This window comes from Macrotis lagotis, chromosome X (genome assembly GCF_037893015.1).
Source record: "Macrotis lagotis isolate mMagLag1 chromosome X, bilby.v1.9.chrom.fasta, whole genome shotgun sequence".
In the NCBI taxonomy this organism is placed as follows: Eukaryota; Metazoa; Chordata; class Mammalia; order Peramelemorphia; family Peramelidae; genus Macrotis; species Macrotis lagotis.
The window spans coordinates 286251367-286276559 of NC_133666.1; the positions used below are offsets into that span (position 1 = coordinate 286251367).

The window sequence follows — 25193 nt, forward strand, 5'->3', positions numbered from 1 at the left end:
TTTAATGAAATCCCTATCAAAATGATAAATTCTGAATAAAAGTTTAAACAAATGGAATTTAATGATATTTTCTGTTATCCAAGCAACTCAACATAATACATCATATTTCCTATATTATCATTTGCAATTGGGAAACATTTAATATACATTACCCACAATTTCCATTCAAGAATATGGGGGAGGGGGTAGAGCAACAACTATACAGCAAATAGAGAGCAAAGCCTATTCTGTTCTCCTTGCTATGCTTTCTGTTAGTGGGAATTGTGTCTGGAGATACAACGAAATAACTTTTATTACTGAATAAAGCAGTTAAATGAAAAAAGATCCTTCTTCTGTCTTCCTATCCTAATCTCTATTTTTTCCACTGAGAGTGTAAAGTAGCAACAACAACAAAAATTGTGCATTTGTGCACTGGGATATTGAGTCATGTTAATGAAAGTACACTGATGCCAGCATTTCTCAATGGGGTGTGTTAAAACCCAACTCTTTCCTTGGGCTTAGATGCCTCATTCCAATCTGATTTCACAAGTAGATCTATGTTCTCAGAGACAGGCCGCCACTATACAATAACAGTCAAATGTTCTCAGAGCCCTCAGGGCAATGCTGCTGAAGGGAAATCTTCTTCCCAAATACCATTCTATCTCTTGAGCCCCCATCCAATGTGTTTTCTATAAACCAGCTGCTCACAAGCTAATATATCTATATAGTGCATGACTTTTATAAAACCAGTCACCCACAATAATGAATCATTTACATATTAAACATTAAAATTTGCTTAACAAGAAAAAGGAAATATTAGACATAAGAATATATTAAAGTAAATGAATAATAAAATACATAATTTTATTCATTTATATGTATATTATACTCAGATTATAACTCTTGCACCAATGTATACATGCTGGAGGATCAAAATATACACTCAGAAAATAAAAAAGTCAAAGTTTCTATAGCTAAAGCCTCCAAGAAAAATATGAATTGAATTCAGGTTATGGAAGAGTTTAAAAATGATTTTGAAAACCAAGTAAGGGAGGAAGAGGAAAAATTAGGAAGAGAAATGAGAAAGATTCAGAAGAATCCTGAAAACCAAATCAGCAGCATGGATGAAGGAATTACCAAAAATAATGAAGAAAATAACATCTTAAAAACTAGTTTAGGTCAAATAGAAAAAGCAGTTCAAAAGGGCAAGGAGGAGAAGAATGCCTTAAAAAGCAGAAGTGATCATATGGAAAAGGAGATATAAAAGATCTCTGAAGAAATTAAATCCTTCAAATGTAAAATGAAGCAAAGGGAAGCTGATGACTTTGTGAGAAATCAAGAATAAAAACTAGAAGAAAACGTGAAGTGCCTCACTGGAAATGCAACTGACCTTAAAAACTGATACAGGAGCAATAATTTTAAAATTACTGGGTTATCTATAAGTCATGACCAGGAAAAGAGCCTAGATTCATTTTTCAAGAAATAATCCAGGAAATTTACCCTGATAGCCCAGAAGCAGAGGATAAAATAGAAATTGAGGGAATATACTGATCACCTCCTGAAAGAGACCACAAAATAAAAACTCCTGGGAATATTATAATCACATTCCAGAACTCCCAAGTCAAGGAGAAAATATTATAAGCAGCCTGAAAGAAACAATTCAAATATGGAGCTATAGTCAAGACTATGCAAGATTTAGCAGCTTTCACATTAAGGGGGCATAGGACTTGGAATATGATATTCCAGGAAGCAAAAGAGCTTGAATTACCAAGCAAATACTCTTTCAGGGGGAAAAGATGGACATTCTGTGAAATAGTAGACTTTCAAACTTTTCCTGCTGAAATGACTAGAGTTGAACACAAAGTTTGATCTTCAAGTACAGGATTCAGGTGAAGCATATGAAAGGGTGGATGGGAAGGACCAATTATGAGGGATTTAATGAAATTAAACTGCTAGTATTTCTGAATGGAAAAGATACTATTGACTCATAAGAACCTTCTCATTTATTTAGACAAGGCACAGGAGGGAGCTGAATATGAACATATAATATAATAAACAGAAGGAGTTAATGCCAAGAAAGGGAAAGGAGAGGTATAATGGGCTAAGTTATTTCACATAAAAGAAGGAAGAAAAAGCTTTTGCAATGTAGTGGAAGGGGGAGAGGTGAGGGGAAATGAGTGAGCCTTCACTCTCATTGGAAGTGGCTCAGAGAGAAACTAACATTCAATTGGGGATGGAAATCTATCTTACCCTAGAGGAAAATAGGAGAGGAAAGGGATGGGAGAAAAGGGGTAGGGGAGAGAATAGGGAATGTAGGTGATAGAAGAGAAGAAATTATGGGAGAGGGTTGTCAGATGAAATACACTTTTGAGGAGAACAAGAATAGAAAAAATGGAGGTAGGGAGGAATAGGATGGAGGAAAATACAGCTGGCAATAGCAACTGTGTTAAAAAAAAATAGTGAAGCAATAGAATGTTATCCATACCAAAGATAAAGGTGATGGTATCTGAATACAAACTGAAGCACACTTTTTTTTCTCACTTTATTTTTCTTGAGGCTTCCCTTTGTGGGAGGTGGAGGGGGGAGGATTATGTTTACTTTTACAACATGACTATTGAAGTAATGTTTAAAAAAATCAATTAAAAAGTAATTAAAATAAGATAAAAAAATGGGGATGCTATCAGAAACCTACTGCTACCTTAAAGTACGTCTATAATATTTCAGGTGCAGTGTTCAGTGACCAGTCCCCACGTATCTTCATGGAACTTACATTCTAACAAAAGGAGACATCTATGTAAGTGGATTGGTAGTCTATGAAGGAATTTTAGTCTAAGAAGTCATGAGGAAGAATCATACCTGCCCACCCTGACCCCATATTCAGTCTACTTCAGTTGTTATCTATTATCCCCAGGATCACATATAAAATCCTCTGTTTAGCTAATTAACTCTCTATAACTAGGCCCCTTCCTACCTTTCCAAGTCTTCTTACACCTTACTCTTTTACCTCACACTCTGAGACCTAAAGGCATTGGCATCCTTGCTGTTCCTTTCCCATGATACTCCATCTCTTTTCCCTGAGCATTTCCACTGGTTCTTCCTCCATACCAAGAACTCTCTCCCATTTCATCTCTCCTTCTTGGCCTCCCTAACTTCCTTCAAATCTCATCTAAAGTCTCATTTTCTGCAAGAAGCTTAACTCAACCCACCTTAAAAGTAGCACCTTCTCCAGTTTATCCTGTATATATCTTCTGTGGACAGAGATGCCATATCCCCCCCACAACTGTGAGATTCTGATTCTGCTTTTCTTTGTATCCTCAACATTTAGTATCTCATAGTAAAGACTAAGAATGAGTTTAGTTGGAGGAAGAGGCAAGATGGCAACAGAAGAAGAGCCTCTCATAGGTGTTTTCTCCAAAATATTTCAAAAATCATCAAATTCTAATTCTAACTGAATTTTCGAGAGACAGAACCCACAGAGAGATCCAGTGAGGCAATGCTCCAAACCAAGGTAACCTGGAAAATAGTGGAAAAGCTCCATTCCATGGGGTTAGAGTCCACCAGAGTGAAGGAACTTCAGCCTCCCGGACGCAGACCCAGGAAGCCTGGGAGCTGTGGCTCATAGCAGCAGGCACAGTTTCCTGACCTACACCCCGGGGAGTACCAAGCACAACTTAGAAGATGAGCTGGAGGACCTCTACCAGCAAGAGCGTGAAGCCCATCCCTCAGGTTACTCAATGAGCAGTGGTGGTTGTGGCTACCCAGATCCAGGAAATAGAAGCAGGGGGAACCAGTAAGCAGGAGCCCCCAAGCAACTGAGACTTGAGTGCTGAATCTACCAAAGGTAGGGGAGTGGAGAGATTTCTGAGGTCTGTCCTTGTACCTGGATAAGGACTCTGTGGCTCTGACCACGTTCAGATCCTGATCACAGTGTAGGCCCACCACAGAACAGGGACCCCCCACACATACACATTTAGTCCCATGGCAGAGAGATACGCTTGTGGTCATTCACAGACCAGGAGGGAAGACAGAGCTTTCACACACTGAGATCCTTGGGGGGGGGGGGTATCCCAATTACCCAAAAACTCAGGAAACACCCCAAAACTAGGCACAGGTTGGGGAAATGAATAAACAGAGAAAAAAGAGGAACACCATTGAGAAATACATTGTCTATGATCCCAAGAAGGATCAAAATACTCAATCTGAACATGAGGAAGTACAAGTTTCGGCATCTAAAGACGCCAAGAAAAAACAGAAATTGGGCTGAGGCTATGACAGAGCTCAAAAAAAAAGATTTTGAAAAACAAGTTAAGGGAGACAGAAGAAAAATTGGGAAAAGAAATGAGAGGGAGGCAGGAAAAACATGAAAACCAAGTCAGGAGCTTAATCAAGGAGATCCAACAAAATGCTGAAGAAAATAACACATTAAAAACCTGCATAAGTCAAACAGATAAAACAGTTCAAAAAGTTATTGAGGAGAAGAATGCTTTAAAAAGCAGAATAGGCCAGAATGGAAAAGGAGATAAGAAAGCTCTCAGAGGAAAACAAATTCTTCAGATGTAGAATAGAGCTAAAGGAAGCTGTTGACTTTATGAGAAGTCATGACACAATACTTCAACACCAAAAGAATGAAAAATTAGAAGAAAATGTGACACATCTCACTGAAAAAACAACAGATATGGAAAACAGATTCAGGAAAGACTTTAAAAATTATTGGGATATCTGAAAGTCATGATCAGGAAAAGAGCCTTGGCCTCATTTTTAAATAATTCCTACAGAAAAATTGCCCAGATATCCTAGAAGCAGAGGGTAAAATAGACATTGAGAGAATCCACCGATCTCCCCCAGAAAAAGATCCAAAAAAAAAAAAACCCCCAGGAATATTATAGCCAAGTTCCAGAACTCCCAAGTCAAAGAGAAAATATTACAAGCAGCCAGAAGGACACAATTCAAATATCGTGGCGCTGCAGTCAGGATCACACAGGACTTGGCAGCAACTACATTAAGGGCTCGTAGGGCTTGAAATATAATATTCCAGAAGGCAAAAGAGCTCAGAATGCAACCAAGAATCAAAAAGCCAGCAAAACTGAACATACTCTTCCAAGGGAAAACATAGACTTTCAATGAATCAGGGGAATTTCAATTGTTCCTGCTGAAACAACCAGAGCTGAACAGAAAGTTTGATCATCAAATACAGGACTCAGGTAAAGCATAGAGAGTGGAGGAAAAGGATAAAATATGAGGGACTTAATGATGATGAGCTGCATGTATTCCTGCATACAAAAATGATACTGATAATACTCATAAGAAACTTCCTATTTAATAGAGCAGGTAGAAGGAGCTTTTATATATGAAGCACAGGAGAGAGCTGAATTTGAAGATATAGCATATTGTAAAAATGGAGTCAATGGCTAAAAGGAAAATGTAATGGGACGAAGAGGAAAGGAGAGGTGGAATAGGCTATGATATTTCATATAATAAGATTTTTTATTATTGCATTGAGCTACTGCAATTATGTGGAAGTGGGTAAAGCAAGGGGGAATGAGGGGAACCATTGCCCTCATCAGAGGTGGCTCAGAGAGGAAACAGCATATATACTCAATGGGGTATAGACATCTCTAGATGGAGAGAAGGGGGGCAGGGGGAAGTGGGGGATATGAGTGATGGAGGAATGGGTAGACCATGGAGAGAGTGGTCAGATATAATACATTTTCTTTTTTTAACTTCTTGCAAGAAGCTGGGACTAGATGGCCTGTCTGGGACCATAGGGCCAGGTGGTTGCTGGGCCTTAGGGGCAGTATGTGGGCTCAGGGCCCTTTGGCCCCAGGATCGGTGATCAGTCTGCTGCTCCATTCAGCTACCCTACAGCACATTTAAGAAGAGGGACAGAGTGAAAGGAGAGAAAAAATACAGTATATGGTAGTGGGGAGGTATGAATGGAGGGAGTTGTGATCAGCAATGGCAACAGTGGGAAAAATATGGAAGTAGCTTTTGTAATGGACTTATCATAAAGAATGTGAGCCACCTGTGACAGAGCCGGTGGTGTTGGAACACAGACTGACTCACATTTTTTTATTTTTATTTTTTTCTCTTTACTTTATTGCTCATGAGGGTCTATAATTTTTAGGGGGAAAGGGGTATTATGTTTACTCTTAAACAAGAATATTTCAGTAATGTATAAAAAGACATCATTTGTACAAAAATTATATATATATAAAAGAATGAGTTGAAACACAAGAAACCAACTTTTACTCTCTCTCTCTCTCTCTCTCTCTCTCTCTCTCTAAGAGCGCTGGTAGGATAGTTTTTACTATTGTACCCAGAGCAAAAGAGGATAAAGCGAAGGAGGGGGCAGGAAATCCACACTATTCAAGGCAGATAGCAAGATATCTTGCCCAAGTCCTAACTGAATAAGAAACATGGTTTGGAGCAGGCCAGATATTATTAACTAGGATTGTGAATTCCTTCACATATTTATCAATCAAGGGCAATCAGCCCTTGAATAGACACAAAACTAAGTGATTCACCTTACCAAGAAATGAGAGCATTCTTTCTGCAGGCCATGTTAAGGGGAGACTGGTTCAAAGGAGAAACAGAACAAAGAAGGACAATCAAAATGACAGGATGTCCAAGTAAGCCCTGGATTCTTCATGGATTACTGAGTGAAATGTGAAGCACTGTCTACAGCTGGCTAGAACAATGAAAAATTATATTTGGAAAGAATAAACAAACATCCTAAAAGACTAGAGCATTGGGTAATCACCAAAGTTATTCAATCTTTGGGATGTAGAATCTAGAACACATGGTCCTTGAGGGTAGTCTCATTTTTTTTGTCCATATATTCCAAGTCTTGTGTATTATTGTAATTCTGTACTTGAATTCTTTCTATATGCTTGCTATCTATCTATATCTGTATCTAGATGTAGAAATATATTTCTAGAGAGCTGGCTATCTTATCTTTCTGATCCTGAACTTTCAATTTTGGCTATGATATTCCTGTTAAGTTTTCATTTGAGATTTATTTCAAGAAGTGATTAGAAGATTCCAAACACTTTGCCAATTAGATCTTAATAGTTCTGTGCAGTTTTTCCTCATGAATTCTTGGAATGTGATAGCAAGACTTTATGATCAAGGTTTTCATCTAACTCCATAATTCATAGATTACTTCTCCTTAACCAGTACCTGCTTTTTTTTAGGTCAGTTGTTTTTTATACGAGATTTATGTTTTGAAGTGCATGTTCAGTTTTTTTATTTTGTTCTAGTATTTCTTGTTTTTCACGGAGTATCTCTGTCTGGTCCATTCTAACTTTCAAAAACTCTTGTTTCTTGCCTAAGGTTTTATGCCTCTATTCTCATTCCAATTCTTTCTCTTGAGCTCTCATTTCTTTTACGTAACTCTTGTTTCATTTCTTTCAGTTATTTCAGTAGAGTTTATGAAAGTCAGTAGGTCTCTGAGTCTTTATTTATAAATAATGTGGAGTTATTTTTCTCCTTATATGCTTGCAAATTAGGAATTCCCTAGTCCCAATGAATTTTATATCGTCTGTGTTTTCTTCTGTTTATGAATTTTTCCAGTTATATTTACTAAAATTAAGACTTTCTGTCAGAGCCAGATAGAATAGGGCAGAGAAAGGGGAACCTTGGTACGGATCTGTAATACCTGTGTTCTGAGTAATGAACCCTGTGCTCTTCAAGAATTTCAGCAGTGGCTTCAACCAGTAACCTAGGCAAGAGGTGTCTGTACTACAACAATGGTCTGATTCAGGAAAACCCCTGACAGGCATATTAATCTTGGCCCTTAAATGAGCTACTGAGCCCCAACTCAAGATCAAGAAAATGCAAGTACAAGTTCCAAGAATCACCAAATAGTCCCTGATCTGTACTCTAATTGCCCTGCCCCCACCTACACAGGAATATGCTTCAAGTTTTCTGACTTGCCTCTTGTCCTTGATATGGCAGGCTTCTGGCAGCTAGGACTACCCAGGCAAGGCTTTTCTGACCTGTGAGTTTTTAAATTTCTTTTTGCTTAAGACTGGCCCAGAAAAAAAATTAATTTATTATTGTTTCTCCATGGATTTCTTGATCATTACTCAGTTTGGCACTCTTTTATATCCAGGATGAAGTAATTGTGAGAGAGTTATTTCCACTATTCTTTTTCCATTCATTCCATCACCTTGAGGTGAAACCATGAGTATATTGACCATTTTTTAAATTCCAAATCAAAAGAAATATATAATGATATCTCTATGTGTGTGAGTGAAAACAAATATTTTAAATCAGGATTGCACTAGAAAAATAAGGGTATACAGACACCATATCCATGGGATACCCAAAAAAAGGAAAAAATAAACATATTTTAAAAAAAGATGTGGAAATAAGTAGAAAATCGTATATGTGGACAAGAGAGAAAAGATGAAAAAGGAGTTCACAAAAGATGATGGGGGGGTTGAGAAATCAGAAGAGAGGAAAACAGTGATAATTTTGTAAAACTGCAGAAGGAAAATAGAAATAGTAATGCAGTATAGTGATGACAGAGTCAAAGTGGTTTCAAAGCTCAGATTCTTGACTCTTTCCAACATGGGAAGGCTTCATGATCCAAAGAAGTCTCACATCACAGAGCATGATGAGCCTGGAACACATTTAGTACATCATAAACAAAGAAAGATGTAAGGCTTACTTAGTAGTAGACCCTAAAGAAAGTAAAGAGGCAGATAGATTGATAAATGGAAAAAAATTCATTTATATAACATCTAGGTTGTGTGTTCCCTTTTTTTGTCCTTATTCTGGTGAATGGGGAAGAAAGGAAAGGAAACTATTTTAAACCCTTTTTTTTTTTAGTTTTTGCAAGGCAATGGGGTTAAGTGACTTGCCCAAGGCCACACAATGAGGTAATTATTAAATGTCTGAGGCCGGATTTGAACTCAGTAAACCCTCTTTTAAAAGAAATGGAGATGCCCTCTTACTTAGGAATCCCTAAATAAGCTATGGTATATGAATGAAAAGGAATATTATTGTACCAATGAAATCACAATTCAGTTCAGGGACAGAAAGATAAATGCTGCAACTCCCCCATTTCTTCCTCTCCTGCCTGACTTTTATACTTTATACTTGTTTTTCACGGAGTATCTCTGTCTGGTCCATTCTAACTTTCAGAAACTCTGTTTCTTGCCTAAGGTTTTATGCCTCTATCCTCATTCCATATACTTTATACTTTATACTCTAGGAACTTCATCATCCTACAAGATCCCATCACATCACACTTCATCAATACTCTCTGATGAAACCCCTCTGGACACTAGAATGAAGAACTCCTCCCAAAACCTCCATTTAGAGAGCCCCTTCTTCATTTCCTACTCAGTTACATTCCTTTGCGGTTCTTTATCACTTCTTTCCTCTTCCCCATGTCCCCCACGCTCCAAACCTTTCTGGCTTCCTTTTAGGTGTGGTCTTCCCCCATCAGTTTATAAGCATCTCTCTTTGTTGTATTTGTATTTCTACCACTTAGCAAAGTACCTGACCCACAGTAAGTTCTTCAAAAACATTTTCTAATTGCCTGAATGATCACTGTCCAGACAGTATTTTGCACATTACATGTTCAAACTCTTTTTAGTAGTTTTATCTTTGTATCCCTAGTACAGAGCCTTGTCTAATAAATGTTTGCTTGATAAATTAGATGTAATATTATATACTGGCATGACTAATTCTGAACATCAATTGTTGCTATTTATATCATGACAAATTATTTTGAAAAATATGATTATTCACTTGAGTAACTGGCCCACTCTTCTCTACCTCAAGAAAACAAGAAATATTTCTATTTATTCAGTTAATACTACATTATAACAGAATATCTGTTCCATGAGGGCAAAAAAAAAGTGTCACTTTTGTATACCCAGTAAATAGCACATGGGAGGCACTTAATAAAAGTTTGCTGATAGACACTTAATAGTTCAAACACACCCAATTGTTAAAAATGTCAATAGCATAGCATTTGTTTGTCCTTTTAAGCACTTCATCTCCAAAATAAAATGCTCACTTTGACACATATTACTGGTCTTGCTGAGCACATGGTCTACGTTTTTTTTAAAAGTAAATATATAAAATTAATGGATTTTCACCATCAAAGCAAAAGAAATAAACTAGAGTAAATAAACCTCTGTTAAGAAGGAATGTTTCTTTTATAGAATTTATCAGTTGTTGGCAAAGCTGTGTTTCTTGGAGGAATTCAGTTCTACTCAACTAACTACACAGTAGGATTAGATCCAATATGAGTACTAGGGATACAGATTGGTTTTAAATACTTGTATCTAACCAACACAAAAATAAATTATCCACTAGCATAATGTCTTTCCTTGGCTCATGCTTAGGGGAAAAAAAACTACCATGTTAATCCCTCTAAGTCTTATATCTTTCATTTTTAGTTAATGATTCCCTGAAGGAGAGGTTTTTCCAAGTCTATTTTCAATTCAAATTTAATTTCTTCTTAGAAATTCCTGCTCCCCAAGTTCTACTCTTCTTCTTCATGCAAGCATATATATACAAGTCAATAAAAAAAGAAAATTAATATAACAAAAGGAGTATGTACTTTATTTAAATATGCAATACTAGGGGCAGCTAGGTGGCACAGTGGATAGAGCACCAGCCCTGGAGTCAGGAGTACCTGAGTTCAAATCTGGCCTTAGACACTTAATAACTACCTAGACGTGTGGCCTTGGGCAAGCCACTTAACCCCATTTGCCTTGCAAAAAAACTAAAAAAAATTAAATAAAGAAACAAATAATTAAAATATTCAATGCTAAAGGAAACAAAACTTAAATGACAGACATGAAAATTCCTCCAGATTACACAGTACAGGAATCATAGGATTTTATAGCTGAACAGCTCCTTAAATATCATAATTATAGGACACATGCAGCCACCATAGAAGATGGAATAGCACTAAGGCAGTGTGATGCTCCAAAAGAATACTTAAGCTGGATTTGGATTATTATTCTCCTAGTTTGCTATTTACTGCCTGTGTAACCTTGGCAGACATTTAAAAACTGCTTAGAGACTGAATTTCCTTTATCATCTGAAAACTGAGGAGGTTAGATGAGATGAACTCTAAGATCCTTTCTAGCTCTGAATGTGTGAGGCTAAGAGCATGTCAAAAAGGATGTGTAATGAATGAGAGGAACAGGGTTTCTGAGAACCAGTGCAAAGATGGTAAATACATCCTGACATGAATAGTTTTATTTAATAAAGGTATTTTAAAAATGATTTTGAACATCATCAAAGTTTTAAATTGGAAAAAAGAAAACAAGAAACCTAGGTGCTCTTCAGGAAGATTAGACAAAGTCCATTTTCTTAGGGTAAGGAAAAGCAAAGAAATAGAGGAAAAGCACAATGACCCATCTAAAATACGTTTGGTATTTTCTGTTTGTCAGCTATTTTTATTTCTGTTTTTATCTCTACTATAAACCCCATAAAACTTTTTAACAGTACAGAGATTTGAGAACCCCTACAAAGTGTAAACTTAGTTTTAACAGAACAATAAATTTTTCAGTGACTGGTTTTCATCGGTTGTGTGGGCTGTTCCTTTAAACACAGTACTAAAATATAGTTTTATTCTGTAGCTTTGAGTATTTAATACATTTATTATTTGAAATACATATCTGCTACTCCCTCTAAATCTGAAAGTGCATTTGATCAGCATATCAACAGGTATTTAAGAATACATAGAGGGGTGGCTAGGTGGCGCAGTGGATAAAGCACCGGCCCTGGAGTCAGGAGTACCTGGGTTGAAATCTGGTCTCAGACACTTAATAATTAACTAGCTGTGTGGCCTTGGGCAAGCCACTTAACTCCATTTGCCTTAAAAAAAAAAAAAAGAATACATAGAGATGATTAACAACTATCCTGAACTATATCCACAGTATCATGTATTGCTGATGTCATACATAATTCCCAAAATAGGCTTATACTGATAAAATATATAAATTTCACATAAAAATGTATGCATCTATACATTATAAATATATCAAAAATTACCATCACTTTAGATATTTTTGTATAGTGATATTTTTATAAATTGACCTTACTTCAATATAGAAATAATTAATCACATGTTATTAATTACCCTACCATCACAAAAGATGATGGCATGGAAAGGAACTGGTTCATGTATTCATGAAAGAATAAACATATTTAGTGTAAGTCAATAAGAAGAAGGCATAGGTGACTGAAGAGATCAGCAAAAAAAATAAGTTTTTTATTAAAGTTTGGTGAATAAAGTTTAAAATAACTTAACTGAATGTCTACATAGCATTTTTAAATCACATTGTACTATGGATAGCATCTCATTTTAATATTAATCAAAAACATTCTGAGTGCCTAGTTTGAAAGATCATAATCCACTTTTCTCTAACAGGTCACTGTTAGTCCATGTGAATAATAAGCAAATTAAGGGGAAAATTCTGTATAAAGGATATACAAAAACAAGGTCCTTGTCCTTTACATGAGTGAAATTATATGTCTTTTTTCCTAGATGATGTGTCTATGGTGTCTATATATGTATGGGTATATGTGACCAAAAAAGATGGAAATGAACTATCAGCAGTTTTTAAACTACACACATGAAAAGTGTATTTTTGGTTAATACCTCTAAAAATGATGCAAAAGTCTTTTAATAAGTATCTGTAACAATGAGGTAACCACTTACAGGTAAAAATGCAGGTTGACAAGTAATTGAAGATGGGAGCTTGAATTCTGGCTTCAATAATGACAAGTTATGTGACTTGGAAAAAATTCCTTAACTTTTCTAAGTCTTATCTGTCATCTTTAAAATGGGGATAATAATACTAACAACACAGGGTGACTGAGAATACAATGACATAATGAACATAAAACTGCTTTATCATAAAATGTCATTTTAATTTATGCTGTTATTATTAGAATCTCATATGTTTAGATCAAAAAAGGGAGCTCTATTCTCTATCACTTAAAAATATGAAATGGATTTTAGAGTTAAATATATTTGATCTGGTATTGGAAACAAGATAAAAATCTAGGCACTGGATAAAGTTTTCAGCTTTGAGAGTTTACACTTAAATGTCAGTCTCTGAGTTGTTGCCTGTCAGTTGTATTGATTTCTCCATCCAAAGAATAAGCATTTTGTGGTAGCACTTTAACAAAAAAATTAATGAGTTGCAAATGCTTTTCATTTTCTTGTCTCTCACTTGTTGTGATATATTTTATCTTTACAGTATCCAAGAACAAAAATTAATATCACACAGAGGTTCCAACCCTTCATTTTCATCATCTAATCCAGCTCTCCCCCAAACCTCCCTCATCCTCTGTTATACTCCTAAACTCCATAACTCCCATTTCCTGCTATCTTTTCTCATTTTATCTCACACCTAGTCACACACTTACCCATCCCAAATCACTGTGACATCTATAACCCTTTCCCCACATGGCCTGCTCAGTTCACATGGTTGAAATTCTCTCCCTTCTTCTTCTTCAGGTCTTACAGTTACTAGAAGTGATCTAGGCTATGTCACACACAGCAAAGCAAGGATAGAACAAAGCGCTTAATTCATAACCCTAGGCTTGAAAGAAACTCCACATTAGAATAAGGATTATCCCCAACCAACCCACACTAGAGTAAGGACTGACCACAACCACTGAGGGATATGTGAAATCTCCCTCTCTACATGGTCATGTGCTCCTAAGACAGACCCAGAGCTCTCAGTTCTCTTTGGATGACAGCCTATTTTCAGTCATTGTAGTGCATGCTGTCTCTTAAAAGTCCAAGGTAGTATGGCAATGTAAAGGCAAAATTATTCATATAATTATAAAAATAAGAATGGGAAAATATAACTCTAATAATTTTGAGAATTCCATCAATGAAAACAGGAATGTTTTTAAGAATACTTTCTAATGATCTGTTAAGTTATGCTTTAAATTTTGCCACATTTCTCTTTTTCAAAATCTAATTGAAACCAAGAACTTCAAAATGCATTCTTAAATCTGTTAAAATGCTTACTGTTTATAAATGGTGGATTGGAAAGTTTGTTGAAATGCTGTTTACTGCAAAAGGCTCAATGTCTGATAGAGTTAGCACAAGTCTCAATTTAAACCAAACTCAGGAAATTTATCTTCATAACATTTAATATTGTGACTGTCTTATTATGAGTGTGGTTTTTAAAAGGGGGGAAGGAGAGAAAGGAGGCTTAAATGTTCTTAACTTACACTCATATTTCTGTCCCAGATCTGGATGCTTCCATCCTGGCAGCCAGCTGCAATAAGCTTCCCATCTCTACTGTATGTACAAGTAGTTGGAATTACTTTTTTTCCTTGAACTGTTCTTGGTTTAAATACACTTTTATGCTTCTTATCATTGTCCACATCCCAGGTTCGCACAGTCCTGAAAAAAAAAATAGGAAAAGGAAAAGTTCACATATCCTACTCAGAAAACTTTCAAACAGTGAATTTGACATTTTAATTTTAAAAAAGTAAATTAGCAAAGATGAAAAGAAGTGACTTTGTGCTTTATAGTTTAATTCATTCCTGAACATTAATTTCATTGCTTTCCTGATGGATAAAAGATAAAATTCTAATCTTATTTTTCTCTTATACATTAGTTCCACAAAGGGTACTTACTATATGCTAAAATTAAAAAATAAAAAAAATGAAGAAAGTGCTGATTTATACCTTCCTAGTACAACTATATAATAGAGGATGATGGTGGTGATGATGATGATGACAGTGAAAATAATATTAAAAATAAAGGCAGCTTGAATTTATATATTACTTAAAAAAGGTTTGTGAAGCTCTTTAAACTTATCTCCCTTTCTCCTTACAAGGTAAGGAAGGTAGATGCTATTATGATCCACAATTTTTTTAGAAATAAGGAAACTGAAGCAAACAGAGGTTAAGGAATTTGCCCAAGGTAATACAGCTACTGTTTGAAGAAAAATTTAAACTCAGATCTTCCTGACTCCAGGTCCAGTGCTCTATCCACTATGCCACATAGCTGCCTATATCAATCTTGCCTATTACCTGGATCAATTCATAAGATGCCTTCCTTTAAGTCTTCAGTTGAGGGGCCTCTCACAACTGATCATTATTTGGTGTCCTGAAAGGCTAAAAGAACACTAAAACACCAAAACTAATATTTAACAAACTCAAAAATCTCTACAGTACATCCTTGTCATTGACATACAAATCAGGAGATTTTCGAGATTTTGGTAGGGGTTAGTGGGGAGAACTGCTAGCCTTGCAAATTCATGTATAAAATAAGAATTCACCTAGAGTTTGCTAGTGACTAACTGCAATGTGATTTTACTGCTCTGAATCAGTGCCCAAAAAACGGATGGTAAAGTGTTAGGCCATTAGGTGTCTGTCAAAACATTTTATGTTGAAGTGCACATACTTTGAAAGCTGGAATGAAATCTGGTCTTATAAAATTAAAACTTTCATAAACAAAGATTTAAAAATAGAAGAATGATCTGCTCAGGCCTCTCTGGCCACAAAATTAAAACATGGAAAAGACAAGAACAAGATACAGGTGGAATCACTGCACTGCCCCAAGCACAAATGTTTTCTGTCTTAAAGTTTTGAATTCTTTCCAGAAAAAAAATTCAAAAAACTTCTAGCGGCATCTATTGCCTAAAAGCATCTTAGCTTTTGGCAGAAGTCAAGGAAAGCATTAATTTTGTATGGAAATCACTTAAGAGCTAGTGGTTTAATTTTTCTCCAAAGACTACACAAATAATTTTGGTGATGTAAGAAACTAAAATTCATTGCCTCTCCGCCTCTCCCAACATAACAAACGCAACCAAGAAAGCCCACAAAAAAAGACTAAACACTAAAGAGAAAAAGAGGACTTTATGTGAAGTCAGAGAGACTCAATTCAAATCAAAGAGATACTTACTACCTCTTATCACCTCAGGCAAGTCACTTCCTCTGTGTTTCAGGTCCTCATATGAGGGGGTCAAAGTGGATGATAGCTAAGAGCCCACCTTTCTATCTCTAGAGTATTTGATTAGTGACAGAGAGGAAAAACTGTAATATCGTCAGTCACAGAACTGTTGGTAGAGTCAAACTCCTCTGAAATTCCTTTATATTTGCATGCCTCTTGTGATGATCAAGATGGTGAAGAGTTCACCACCCCTACTTCCAATCAAAAAACAAAAATTTTGCTACTTCAATTCTTCATAAAAGACAGAACAAGTTCCATTCTAATTTTCAAAATCTGCTTATTTTTGATTTTGACACAAAGATCTTAAGATTTCCAATTAGGGTCTTTCAAAGCTTATAAATATATAAAGAGAATTAGGATAAAAAAAAGTAGAATTTGATGAAGGATCCAGACATTATACATACATTTAATAATCTATTAAATTTAAAAAATATATATTAATAATTAAAATGGTCCCTAGGGAAGAATTTATCAAAGAAACAGATGAAAAATATTGGTTAAAAAGTCAATACAATGAGAAAGATTTTCTAATTTCAAATTTATATGGCAACTTCATCTTTTCTTTTCAAGGACCTGCTATTTTACTATGTGGGGCTCCCCTTCATGAAGCCAGAGAAACTTCTCATGAGTTACTATTAAAGAAATTCATCTCCCAATAGCCAATTTGTGATTTTTAAATTTAGCTAGACTCTTCTGGGGGTGGTATCCTTTCCTGGTCCTGTATTCAAAATTTTCCAGCCTGGTTAGGACTGCCAGAGCACCCAAAAATGGTCAAAATGATCATCAAGAATACAAGACCAATTAGGGGCAGCTAGGTGGCGCAGTGGATAGAGCACTGGCCCTAGAGTCAAGAGTACCTGAGTTCACATCCAGCCTCAGACACTTAATAATTACCTAGCTGTGAGGCCTTGGGCAAGCCACTTAACCCTATTTGCCTTGCAAAAACCTAAAAAAAAAAAAAAAAAAAAAAAAAAAATACAAGACCAAGGCCACCTCTATGCTACAAGGGACATAAAAGTGGGTCCATGACAGTTCAACAATTGTCCTATAATACAAAAAAAATCACAAAATGGCAGAATGAATATCCTATAATCCTTTTTGCTCCACAGAACTGAAGAAAAAAGGCATGAAAGATTTGTTCTAAGGTATGACTAAAAGCTAGATAAATTATAGCTACAATATTTTCTTCATATGTCATGACAACTAACAATCCTGTTCAAAAAAAGGAAATGAGGTAACTTGGATAAAAAAAATCCATTACTGATTATGGTCTCAGTTTATTTTTCTAGTCACTTACCTAACCATCCTTTTGATATTTTCGAATATATTGTTAACATAATGTCATATCATCTATAGATTCTACTCTCTTACTTAAAAACAGGGAAAAGATTTCCCTTTCTCCAATCTTTGTAGTACTTCTCCCAAACTCCAATTTATCAATTCCTGTCACTGGACCAGAATGGCAGTACCTTGGGTCTGGTGATGTAAACTCAACAAAGGAATCCAGGCAGATATTACTATCCTGACCTTCCCTTATAAATGTCAAAATACATATGATTCTATGAAAAGAATTGGAGCCAAAGACTATGTCATTACGTTTTGCTGGTCTCCTCAGAAGTGTTAACTTCAGAAAATCAAATTAATACTTCTCTATAAGATTTGAGAAAATCACTAGTTATTGAGAAGTTATACTTCTTAAAAAGTTTGTTCCCTAATATAGAAACAGCCATTAGCATCAGCAAATAGTTCTGAAACATCAGAGAATGGGTAAAGAAAATACCCATACAGTATATACTCAATAATTTTTATTGATAGTCTTAAGTAAGAGTAAATTTATGATTTTTAATAAATGTCACTGGAATTGAATTTATATATATTTACTCCTCATAAAAACCCTAAATAGGACTTTGCAAAATCAGTCTACAAAGTGACAAGCTACTATCAATAGAGAAATTGTGAATAGAAGGTAGTCTTGAAGCAGAGCCTTGTGTAAAAATAGCAAATGGTGTGTGGCAAAATAAACCTATGATAGAAAGATGAGAGCCTTACTATGCAAGAGCCTAGTAGATTTGCTTAGGTCCTGACCATTCTGTTGACTCAAATTTCACCTGGAAACAAAAGGGCAAATACACAGTTACTCTTTTGTATAGAAGCCCAAGGCACAGCACCAGAAATGACAAGAAAAGAGCTAAAGGAATGAAGGTATGAGAGAATTTACAGGTGAAATTATATCCATAGTTATTTTCTATTATCATATAATTTACTAATAACATCAATTAATAAACATTTATTAAGTGAATACTATGTACCAGACATTGTGCTTAGTATTGGGGATACATAAAAAGGGCAAAAGATAATCCTTAACCTCAAGACACAATCCAAAGGAGGCAACAATAAGCAGACAAATATCTACAAACAAGCTATATACAGGAAAACAGGAAATAAAATTACACTCTGACCTTCTCCAAACTCCACCTTCTCCTCCTTGACTACATCACCCCTCCCCAGTCTCATTTTCTGGCATCCCATCAGAATATCAGCTCCTTAAGGGAAGGGTCTATCTTATTAGTTGGCATTTGTATCATAGTGGCTTATTACAGTGACTAGAACATAATAAATACTTTAAAATTTTACCTAACTGGCTGTCTACCTAAAGTACAGGTAAAGGAAGGGAAGAAGTGAAATATGACTGGAAGGGTAAGTAAAACATTCTCTGCCTTTAAGAAGTTTATGTCCTAATGAAGGAAGACATCACAAAAAAGAGAACCAGAGGGGAGTGGTTCATGAGTTGGCACATGCCATGAAACAAGGGGACTAGGACCCAGTAAGATAGGGCAAAACCGACCTATCAAAACTGAGGGACTCAGGAATAGTCCAGCTTATCAGATGGAAGTGATGGTCTCAGTGGGAGCTGAAAGGTAAGCAGGGGAAAACTTATATGAACTGAAGCAAAGTAAAGTTTATATGACTAGGAAAATAATATACTCAATAACTATAATAAAATAAATGGGAAAACTACAACAAAGTAACTAAACAATATGTAATTATAAGGACCAAGTGGGTTCTAAAGTTTTGTTCCCTTCTGTGCAGAAATGGAAGATTAGTTATGCCACTAGATAAAGATACAGATACACACACACACACACACACACACACACACACACACACACAGCCTTTTTATAAAAGTCCGTTTATGTGTTCACTGGTTTTGCAGATTTTTTTCTCTTTTTCTTACAAAGATTAGTTCTCTGAGTAGAAAAGGGGGGGGATATATTCCAAAATGAAAATAACAAACATCAATACAATTATTTTTAAAAAGCTTATTATGAGGGGAGAAAAAGTGCTTGAAACTAATGCAGTAAAGCTCAGGGAACAGTTAACAATAACTCCAATGAATTAATGTTATAAATAAGATACTATATAGCATTATAATAAAAATATAGTGTACATAAAACAGAGTCATGTTTTAGAATCAATACTGTACAGGACTGGGAATGACCATGATAGAAAGAGAACTTGAGGGCAGCTAGGTGGCGCAGTGGATAAAGCACCGGCCCTGGAGTCAGGAGTTCAAATCCGGTCTCAGACACTTAATAATTACCTAGCTTGTGTGGCCTTGGCCAAGCTTAACCCTATTTGCCTTGCAAAAACCTAAAAAAGAAGAAAAGAGAGAACTTGAAACTAAAAGGGAGGGAAGGGGACAGGAGAGGAGGGAAACAGAAGAAGAAAGGAAGAGAACATGGGAGAACAAATAAGACAAGTGTCTTCAAATATCAAAGTATTGTTGCATAGGAGAAAGATGACATGATGCCTAAGTTAAAGAGGAAAAGATTTTGGCCTCAAATTTTTTTTAAAAACTCTTCCCAAATAATAAAGTTATCCAAAAATGGAATAAACTGCTTCATTTGGGAATAAGTTCCTATTGCTAGAAGTATTCAATTTAACAAAATTCAAAAATCCAATTTAACAATGCTTTCTTGAGTATCTACTATGAACTTCCCCTATGGGGAAGAGCAAAACAACTAGTTAGGCTAAAAAGTAAACCTATGATAGAGATGTATAATATGCAGTAAGCCTAAAAAGACAAGCTGGAACAAGACAGTGAAGGGCTTTAAAAGTCAAACAAGGAGTCTATCTTTTATCCTAAAGGCATGAAGGAGCCACTAAAGCTTCTTGGACAAAAGACTGGCATAGTCAGACCTGTGTACAATATGGATTAGTGAGAAGAAAGACTTGAGGCAGAGAAGTCATTCAGGAAGCTACTGAATTAGTTTAGACTAGAGGTGATGAGGATCTAAACTAGATGGTGGCTTTGTGAATGGTGATAAGATACTATATGGAGAACAACAACAAAAAAAAAAAAAAAACAGCAAGATTTTACAATTGACTGGAAATGAAGGATGAAGGAGAAAGAATTTGCGGATAACTCTGACATCATGAACTTCGGTGATTAAAAGGTACCTTAGAAAGAAAAAATGAAATTTTAAAAAAGGGAGGGGGGGAGGGAAAGAGTTTTATAAAGAGTCTGAGATGCCTACCAGGCATCGAGTTGAAAATGTTCAATAGGCAACTAGGGATACAGGACTGGAGGATGAGGAAACTAGGGCTAGATAAGCAAACAAGTCACAGAGAGTTGTTGAGTGAATCCAAGGGAATTGCTAAAAATCAATACAGAATACAAAAAGGGAAAAGCAAGAGGGGTCCAAAGCAGAGAAAGCTTTTGATGGGAATCCTACAGAGGAGCTACATGCTTTCACAACAGGGGTTTGAAATGAATGATATCTAAGACTCCTTTCAACTGGGCCATACTATCTAGAAATTCTTTGTTCCTACAATCAACTAGTTGACTTTTCAAATCATGCAGATAGGTATAATGGATCAAGGGCGAACAACTCAAAGAGAAAAAAGGAATGAATCTCCTCTACATGGTCTACTCTTCTTTAACTAGACAGCTCTTGATTTTTGAAATATTCTTACAACATCCAGAAGCAAAAAAGAAACATCGGAATTTGCCCTTCGAAAGAAAAGAAAAAAGTAAAAAAAATGCAATTTGCTCATAAATAACTGCTTAGAACAACTTATAACCACTGCATGAATATGTTATTACTGCATTATATTTTTGTATAAAACTATAAAACTCTATTCATGGATAAGTTAAGTTGTCTGGAGAATTGATTCCAGTTAACAGAAGACAGGATAAGACTGATTAAATAAGTGCTCAATAAATCAGAACCTCGTATCTTTACAATGTCCCACAAAGGTTCATTTGAGTCTTAGAAAAACTTCTCACTGGATACTGAATTTTATAATCTAACTTTCTAAGAAATTAGATTGAAGGATCATAGAATCAGAGAAAGTTAACTTTTCCTGCATCTCCATGAAATTCAGTCAAACAACTTTTAAATAGTAGATTCCACATATGCAAAGCAGATTCTAGTTTTTTTTTCTTTTAAAGTGCCGAAGAGTGATTCAAAACTAAATTGAAAATGAGATAAATACTCTTTTGGAGAGGTAATGGGAAGGTTGCATGAGGATTGAGAGCTTAAATAGTGTTTAATCAAGCAAAGTAATGAAGTCAGTACTAAATTCAAAGTATATCAGAAAAGTAGCATAATCTGTAAAATTTCTCATTAAAAACTTCTGAGAACAGAATGCTTCCAAGAATGAAAGTATGTTAGCACTAAAATATATACTGTATAAACCAGAAATCAATCCTTTCAATAACAATGGGGGAACTGAGGCAAGCAAGTGAAGCAGCTCAACCACGGTCATACAAAGACTAGAAACTGCATCTCTTGATAAGAGGTACAAAGTTCTACGCATAATGATATTCTATCTTTACTCAAAGATTCATCCATAAAAATTAAGGAATACCGAATTCTATCAACTTGACAATGAACTCAAAAAACTGAACTCATTAACTTCAGAGACAAGAGAAAAACAATTGTTAGCTATGTACAACATGTTTATTTTATACTTTAATTATATCCTATATGTGCATACTGATTATATGTGTATGCACATGTAGTATATAAATCTTCATATATGTTGCTATATATACATCTTTCACTGGGGAAGCACATTTTCTCAACAATCATCTACAGTTTAACCCCCTATGATCCACTAAAATGAGAACCATCACAATAACCGAGGCAACTTTCAACAACAAATTAATTTTTTAATCTATGAAACACTGGATTAAAAATAATAACAATAATACTTTTCCTTAGGAGAAAAATATTTCTATGTTAAGTTACCTTTAAAGTTTTTTTTTTTTGGTTTTTGCAAGGCAATGGGGTTAAGTGGCTTGCCCAAGGACACACAGCTAGATAATTATTAAGTGTCTGAGGCCAGATTTGAACTCATGTACTCCTGACTCCAGGACCAGTGCTCTATTCACTGTGCACCTTTAAAGTTAATGGGAAGTAAAGTTAAATATTATTTATATCAATTATACTCTTTAATGCGAAATTGTTTTGCATATCAGATTACAAGGTAATATGGTTGCAAAGGAGAATAAAATAGTAATAATTGTTCAAAAATGAATATTTCATTCCAAATTCACTTTGTTCCATTATATAGCCCTTTCCTTATAGCAAGTTGTTTAGTAGACAGCATGTATGTTATGAGCTTTATTTTAAAGATGGAAAAATCCTGGTAATAGCTCCTACATGGAAGGAAGAATAGTAGTAGAAAACCTAAACCCAAATTTTCTGATTCTAAGTCCCAAGTACCTTCCACTGCCCACACATCACTCACTACCTTTCATAAAGATTATAAAGGAGCAGAGGGTATTTTTGGTAAGATTTAGTTTTATTTTCATGGATGCGATCCATTTTTATATCACATACATTTGTAAGTGAATTCCTAACTATTCTCCTACTCAATAAACAACCTTTGTATCAGTTTAAAAGGAAAAAAAGTAGTTCATCAAAATCAACCAACACTCTCAACAGGTCCAAGAAGTATATGTAATATTCCCCAAATAATAATTCCCCAAACCGCAATGAAGGGTGGGCAGAACATTTTCACAACATTTATCTAAGGCAAAATTCTAAAATTTTAAAATTCTAAACAGTGTATACTTCCCTTTTTTCTGTTCGTTCCCCTTAACATTACTAGAATTATTCTGCATAGTTTTGTTTATTCTCTAGAAAGTCTTCATACTTATTTTGTCCAAGAGTATATTAACATGTTCCATAATTTCTATAGCCATTCTCAATGGCTTAAAAAACATTGACTTTATTTCTAGTTCTGTGTTATCATCAGAAATGTTAGGATCCTGGGATCAAATACAAAATTCAAGGTCCCATATATATCAAAATATTTATTAAAAAATTTGTGGTTGTAACATATAACTAGAAACAAAGTCAATATGACTAACAGTGAGATTTCGGGGTCAAAAAGCAAGGATATTTTATTCCAGATTTCTGGAAAAACTTAATTTCAAAGTATATTATATAGGTAAGATATTGCCAATTCATACCTGCCCTTGAACTTCTTTTCATAATTTCACTGTGATCTAGAGCTAGAAAGGACCTCACAGTATATCTAGTTGGACCTCTTTTTTTTTTATTTTTTTGTTTACAGGTAATGAAACTAAACGCCCAAGAAGGTAAATGATTTGCTCAAGGTCACACAAGTAATTGTCACAGGTCAAGATGTCCAAAATGTTGTTGGTAATGCGGGACTGAAGGGCAGAAGACTAAGGCTGACGATAGAAATCCGAGAGTCATTAAAATAACCTGAGAGAGGAAAAGATCACAAAACTAGACAGTATCAAGGAAAAAGAAAAGAGAACCCAGGTCAGAATATTTGGAGATGCTCAGAGTCTTGAGATGACAAGAAGGATGATCTAGTAAAGGAAAAGGGGAAGAGCAGTCAGCAAGGAGAAGGAAAACCAGAATAGAAAAATGTCATAAACACCCAGAGAGGAGAAATGATACAGGAGGGAAATTCATAGGTGCAGGTAACTAGCAACATAAATGTCAAATATATAGAATAATATTTCCTATGTGTATATTAATTGTATCTTGTACACAGTATATTGTATACTGACTTGATTAATAATAATAGCACCTAACTTTCAAGGCTGTTTTGAAAATAAAATGAAATAACATTTATAAAACAATTTGCAAAACTTAAGAGCCATATAAATGTTGTTAATACTAAAAAACATTATTACTAATAACAGCGAACATTTCTAAAAAGTTTATAAATTAAGCACTTTGCAATTATCTCATCTGATCTTCACAGAAACCCTGAGAAGTGTATATTATTATTATTCCCTTAATTTTGCAAATGGGGAAATTAAGGCAGACTTAAGTGACTTGCCCAAGATCACAGAACTAGTAAGTTTCTGAGACTATATTTAAAGTTAGGTCTTCCAGATTCAAGTCCCAGAGCTTTATCTACTTTACTAACTAGCTGCCTCTATAATATGAAAGGAATGCAATATCTTTTACTGTAAAAAGCAATGAATATGAAGAATTCAGAGAAACACTGTAAGATATATATATGAGGTAATTTAGGATAAAGAAATATGAACCAAAAGAATTGTATATACAATGATTAAAATAATGTAAATTATAACAATATTAAAAAGCAAATGGACTGAGATTAAAGGCCTTTATCAACACCAATTACACCAAACGATAAGTAGTGCAACAGAACTCTCTCCACAAACAAGGATTAAACTATCAGATGTAATTATTGCGGTGTATTTCACTTAACTATTTTGTCTTTTTGACAAAGGAGGGTTTTATTGGTTGAAGGCAGAGGGAGAAAGGCTGATATCAAGAAATGTCAGTAGAAATTTTTAAAAAATCATCAGCCCTGGAGTCAGGAGGACCTAAGTTCAAATCAAGTTACTTAACCCCATTGCCTTAAATAATTTTTTCAAAGTCATTAATAAAACTAAAAAAAAAAAAAAAACCTGAGCATTTACCTAATTTCCAAAATTATTCACTTTAAATAGGAATAAGGAAATTTTAGAATCCATCCAGATGTTAGGACTAAAATTTATGTCCAATGAATATAATCTTTCACATAAATTCCCTAAATTTGGCTAAAAATGGCTAAAATATTCAATATCCAAGTAAATAGACAATTTTCATTAAAATAAATGTTCTAGGGTTCAATGAAATCTCATCTTTGCAATCTTAAAAAGATGCTATTAGATTTAAGCTTTGGAAATGGGTTGTGATGCATATTCTTACAGCCATAATGTATAAGGTATCATTTTGGCAAGAGA

At 35.0% G+C, this 25193-nt stretch overlaps 1 protein-coding gene across 2 annotated transcripts in view; it reads right to left on the reverse strand.

Annotated features, from left to right (window-relative positions):
- Positions 1 to 25193, reverse strand: part of WDR70 (WD repeat domain 70) — a 333335-nt gene that overhangs the window by 143114 nt on the left and 165028 nt on the right. For both annotated transcript variants that reach the window (XM_074202580.1, XM_074202579.1), the window contains one exon: positions 14209 to 14383. In XM_074202580.1, coding sequence (XP_074058681.1) covers positions 14209 to 14383 — 175 coding nt within the window. The remainder of the gene's footprint in view (positions 1 to 14208; positions 14384 to 25193) is intronic.